This window comes from Eublepharis macularius, chromosome 15 (assembly GCF_028583425.1).
Source record: "Eublepharis macularius isolate TG4126 chromosome 15, MPM_Emac_v1.0, whole genome shotgun sequence".
Taxonomy (NCBI): Eukaryota; Metazoa; Chordata; class Lepidosauria; order Squamata; family Eublepharidae; genus Eublepharis; species Eublepharis macularius.
Genome location: NC_072804.1, coordinates 53121140 through 53126339, shown reverse-complemented (window position 1 = coordinate 53126339; position 5200 = coordinate 53121140). Strand labels below are relative to the sequence as shown.

The 5200-nt window shown below is 48.1% G+C and overlaps 1 protein-coding gene across 2 annotated transcripts; it reads right to left on the bottom strand.

Annotated features, from left to right (window-relative positions):
* Positions 1-762: 762 nt before the first annotated feature.
* Positions 763-3192, bottom strand: BLOC1S3 (biogenesis of lysosomal organelles complex 1 subunit 3). Of its 2 annotated transcripts, none has more exons than XM_054999501.1 (2): positions 3017-3192; positions 763-1615 (listed from the first exon to the last, which is right to left on the bottom strand). In XM_054999501.1, exon 2 carries the CDS (start codon positions 1602-1604, stop codon positions 1032-1034), a length of 573 nt encoding a protein of 190 aa, XP_054855476.1. In that variant the 5' UTR covers positions 1605-1615; positions 3017-3192; the 3' UTR covers positions 763-1031. The 2 variants fall into 2 exon arrangements, with proteins under 2 accessions (XP_054855476.1, XP_054855477.1); XM_054999502.1 differs by having other exon boundaries at positions 3029-3192.
* Positions 3193-5200: the final 2008 nt, after the last annotated feature.

Below are 5200 nucleotides of genomic sequence, written 5' to 3'. Positions count from 1 at the left end.
AAGTTACACTTCTTAGGACTGTTCTGTAAGATACAGTTTTTTCCTTATTTTGCTGACCGAGAACGAAAAGCACATTGCATATAATTGCTTCTTCCTTTGTACCTGCTTTTCCTTGCAATCTATTATATACATTCTACCATAAAGCAGTGTAGTGTAGTGGTTACAGAACCAAACCAGGATCTGGGAGAGCCAGGTTCAAATCCCCAGTCTGTCATGGAAGCTTGCTGGGTGACCTTTGGCCAGTCACAAGGTGGTTGTGTAGCTAAAATAGAGGCAAGGAGAACGTATGCCGTTTTGGGTCACCAGTGGGCCGAAAGACTGTAAACGATGTAAAGAAATATGAGCCTGTAGAGGAGTGAATGCACAGGCAGATTATCCACTGGGGATGGCTAACACGATGCCATCACTTGGTTTTGGAGGGCTCCCCACTCAGGCCTCACTTCCCACCCACCTGCATTATCCGCTGCCCCCCACAACCTCCCTATGCACCTTTTTTCTCATCACACTCACAGCTGCGACACACCCTTTCACCGACAGTCGAGCCTGCAGGTGGCAGTGTTGCTTTCATAATCTCCAGGAGCACCGCTGCCACCATGCATCTGCACCACCTCTGGTAGCACCGGACAGCCCATGCATCCAGGAGAATGGGTGGCAGAGCGGTTGCAAGCAAGTGAGGGAAGGGCATGCAAGGTCAGCAGACATGCCCTGCCACAGGCTCTGGCAGTTTCCCCACCTTGATAACATTTGAAACAAGACAAGAAATATGGCAAAAGCAGTTTTGTATTGTTTGATTCTGTCTTACTGGAACAAAACAGGCCAAGTTATTATACGAGGTGCAGTCACTGAAATATCAAGCAAAAATAAATCGTGACAAACACAACACGGCTGCCCACTTAAGACTACCTCTGAGGCAACAGCCAGTTCTCTTTCATGTTCTCATCGCACCCTCTGGCCAAAGTCTAAGCAGTCCTGCTGCTTGAATGATTGATTTTCAGAAGAAATAAACCAATTTTCTGTCATTCTGGGCCTGCTTAGGGGGGCGAGGGAGGCAGTGCTATTTGGATATCAGGCAGCAGGTTGCAGCTAGTGATGATATCTATCTTGTCTGCAACACCTTGTAAATCATCCAGGACAAGCCGGATGCTGTGCGAGGCATTGATGATACCATTTTGGGAGTCGCTGAGTTGCCCCGTGATGGCTCCAATCTCTTTGATGGCAGTCTGGTACACATTCTTGACGGTACTGCTGACATCGTAGTACAAGCGGGTATTACTCTCAATCAGCTTCTGCTGCAGTAATGTGCTGTAGCGGCCACGGTGTCTGATATGGAGGGCAGGCTTCTCTTCTACTGCCAGGGGAGACCCTGGCTCTTCGTTTCTGTAGACGATCAGGGGAGGCAAGTCTGAACTGATTAACTGAGGCTCCGTTTTTGGTCCACCAGGTGCATTGTCTTCCTCATCCGATTCAGAGGCCTCCCCCAGGACTTTCACACCAGAAAGGTTGGGAAGCGAGGCTGGAGGCACAGAGGACAAATAAACCTCTTCCTCTGAATCAGTCTCTGATGCTTCTCCCTCAACCACAGCATTGCACCGTGGGGCAGCCATCCTTACATCACCTACAGAGGAAAAGAAAGATTGAACCTGAAAACATGGGTGTGAGGAGGAGATGTCAGGATTCTGTCAAATGAGAAATCCTTATATTTTAGAGTATATTTGAGAAGACATGGGGATAATGCTTTGGGGGTGGAAAAAGTATGTCCCAACAGTGGGGCCACATCATTTTACTCAGTGTGCACCCCCAGTGGGCACATATCCTCAAGAAAACTCACAAAGCAGGGGAAAATAGTCACCACTGTCTGTTGGAGAAGGTTGTAGTTCTATCATCTGCATTCCTTTATGCACTTAACTCAATTGCTGCATGAGTTCCATTGGTTCCCTGTGCATTATGAAATGGAATTCTCCATTTAGCTGCTCTTTAACTTCTTGTCTGTCTGTTTTAGCAGATGACATTTTGCTTTCGTATTTGACATGCAAATCATTTTCTTTGTTTGCTTGGTGTCAGTTGACACTGTCTGGATCACACAGACTGAAGCATTTTCATATAACAGACCCTAAAGAAACAACTGCATGGATGGCATAATGAATCTCCCAGAATGTGTCTTGGCTGTAGCTACAATTTTCCTGTAACTACTGTCATGAGCATAGCAGCTTTAAAAGATACCACCACACATGCACAAGTGTGGTGGACCAATATACAGACTGGTGTGGGGCTGCATTTGTGCAGGAGAGTTTTTGACCCTGTGAACAATCTCCAAGGGCAGTATCCTTTAGATCAACAAACTTTCTGTCAACAACTTTTTAATGTTAAGAAATAGAAGAATCCCAGCCAAGATGAAAGGTTTTACAGAATCCAAGAGAAGTGCCCCAGCAGCTCCTCAAAACCTCCATAGAGACAGCATAGGTCTGGACACCAGATAACAAGGGTACAGTGTGCACGGGGGAGGGCGGTTCTCTCCATCAGCCTCCCACGATTTCCCCCAAAGCAGAGCCTTTCCCCCCTCTTAAAAAAGGTTCCAGTACTCATGTCCTCCCCCCTTAGCGCAAGTCCATAGAAAGGTTCCAGAACTCCGTTCTGCTGCTGGGAAAAAAGCCCTTGTCCCAAAGTATTTTTTCACTCAGTACCAGGAAGGCAGATCTCATGTTTTTCAGTTGCTGAGTACTCTCTGCGGGAGGACAGAGATTTTAAAGGGGGCGCAGGCCAGGCCTCCTACCCCACTGCCTGTTTCCCCGCCTGCCCTTGCTCCTCCGTATACAAAACACTCTCCTACTACTCCCTGAGGAAAGCAACCCCCTTCCCTTTCCCTTCTCCTCACAGCCTGTGCATGCCCGCTGGGAAGTCAGCCCTGCTGATTCTAATAGGCCTGTCCGCTCTCAGTCCAACGGGCACAGGATTGCAAACCGCCCCTGCATCCGCCACCCTCCCGTTCTGCGCTCTCCCTCTCTCCCCTCGGGCCTACCAAATCACCCGCCTGTTCTCACGCCGCAGCCACCAAGCAGAGCAACAGCGCCGCCATCTTGGACGCTCACATGACGCCCAACGGTCACGTGGCCGCAGGACACCCGGGATGAGCGCGAGGAAGGCGTAGCGGGAGCGCATGCGCAAATCACGACGCGCCGCCGTCTTGGCGGCAGGCGCTCCAAACTGGGGTGAGCGCGAGAAAAGACTGTCAAGGAGGCGCATGCGCGTAAAGGAAGCAACCTCGCCTCTGTTAGGGCCCGTTATGTGAGGCCTGCCGGTCACGTGGCCGTAGGACGGTCCCTGGCGTTTTAGCGTGAGAAAGGACGGTAGGGGGCGCATGCGCACTGTTGGCTGAGCAAGACGGTCGTATTCTGGCTCCTCAGGGTTGCAGTGTGTGTGTGTGGGGGGGGGGGGAGTCGTATTGTTGCTCCCCCTGGCCCAGCCATGCATGGCTTTGACGTGTTGGGGCTTTGCTCTGCTCTGCGAAAAAGAATTTCAACGATGACAAGAAAGAAGAATGCTCCTGGGGTGTGTGCAGAGTGTATCCCCCTGGTTGCCAATCTCCAGGCAGGGCCTGGAGATATTTTGGGGGTAATCACAGTTGGTTTCCAGGTGACAGATTAGCTCCCCTGGAGAAAATAGGGGCTTTGGAGTGGGGACTCTGTGATGTTATAACCCGCTGAGTTCCTTCCCCAGGCTCCATCCTCAAATCTCCAGGAATTTCCCAACCCAGAATTGGCAACCTTACATCTTCCCTGTCTGGGAACTGCAGAGAGAACCCTTGACAGATTTGAATCTTCCTTAACTGAAGAAGGCCAAAAGCTAGGGGCTATACACAACTGAGAAAAAGCGAGAGCCCCCTAAATACAGTAGACCATCAATCAACTCCAAAAATTATTTTTTAAATTCAAAGTGCATTAGGTGCATACATTACATACAAGTTTATAACCATATATACAATAGTTTATAATCCACAAATTCAAAGATGCATACATTCCATCAATTCTGTTTACAAATGTTTATATCGCTGAAACTGACTGCTCCTTAAAGCAAACTGATGAACTGTAAACACATGGGAAATAAAGTGCAAATAGTGCTGTGCAAAAGGCAAGCTCTTGTCCGTTACGGTATTCAATCCTCCAGTCGACGTCTGTCTCGGGACGTCTCTGCCCTACGGACAATCGGCCGCTTCCGTTTCACACGTTGTACTCTCACCCTGTGCTTCTTCAGGGACAAAATAATTCACTAAATACAAAGAAGATATACAAGTATACACATATGCACATCATTCTCAGCGATATAAACATTTGTAAACAGAGTCGATGGAATGTATGCATCTTTGGATTTGTGGATTATAGACTATTGTATATATGGTTATAAACTTGGATGTAATATATGCACCTGGCACGCTTTCCAGTTTCATTTAGGAGGGGACAAGGGTTTTCTCTCTCCTCCATGATAATCTTCCCTTGGCTGTCACTTTTGAGGGCCTCAGGTCAGGAGCTGGCTCAACTGCTTTTGAATTTTGATCCGCCACACCCCTGTACTTCAGTTTACCAACCTCCAGGTGGCACCTGGAATGAAAAGCTGATCTCCAGAGGACAGAGAGCAGCTCCCCTGAAGAAAGTTGTTGCTTTGGAAGGTGGAGTCTACCTTGCTGAAGTTTCTCCCCTCTCCAGGCTCTACCCCCAAATCTCCAGAAATTTTCCAACCTGGAGTTGGCAACCTTACCTGTACTACGCTGTTAATTGGAATTCTCTGTTGTCTTTGTTGTTTTATATTCTGTAGCCTGCTTCGAGTATCAGAAAAAAAGTCAGGCTGCAAAGGAAGTAAATAAATAAATAATAATAACTGTGCTTGTATACCACTCTTCTAGACAGATTAGTGCCTCACCTAAAGCGGTGAACAAGTTAGTGTTATTATTATCCCCACAATTCAGCTGAGGAGTTGGGGCTGAGAGGAGGGGCTTACCCAAGGCCACCTACTAAGCTCATGGCAGGAGTGGGATCAAAGTTTGAAGCTTCCATGTTGCTGTGTGGTGTGCATTCCTCTTCTCTGGGTAAAGAATCTCCCATTTGTTTGCTTTGTTTATCTCCCACTTTTTCCTACCCAATGGGGGAAACAGTCTCCCCATCATCCTCTCAGCAACTAATTGGGCTGTGCTGGTGTTAGCAAAGATGGT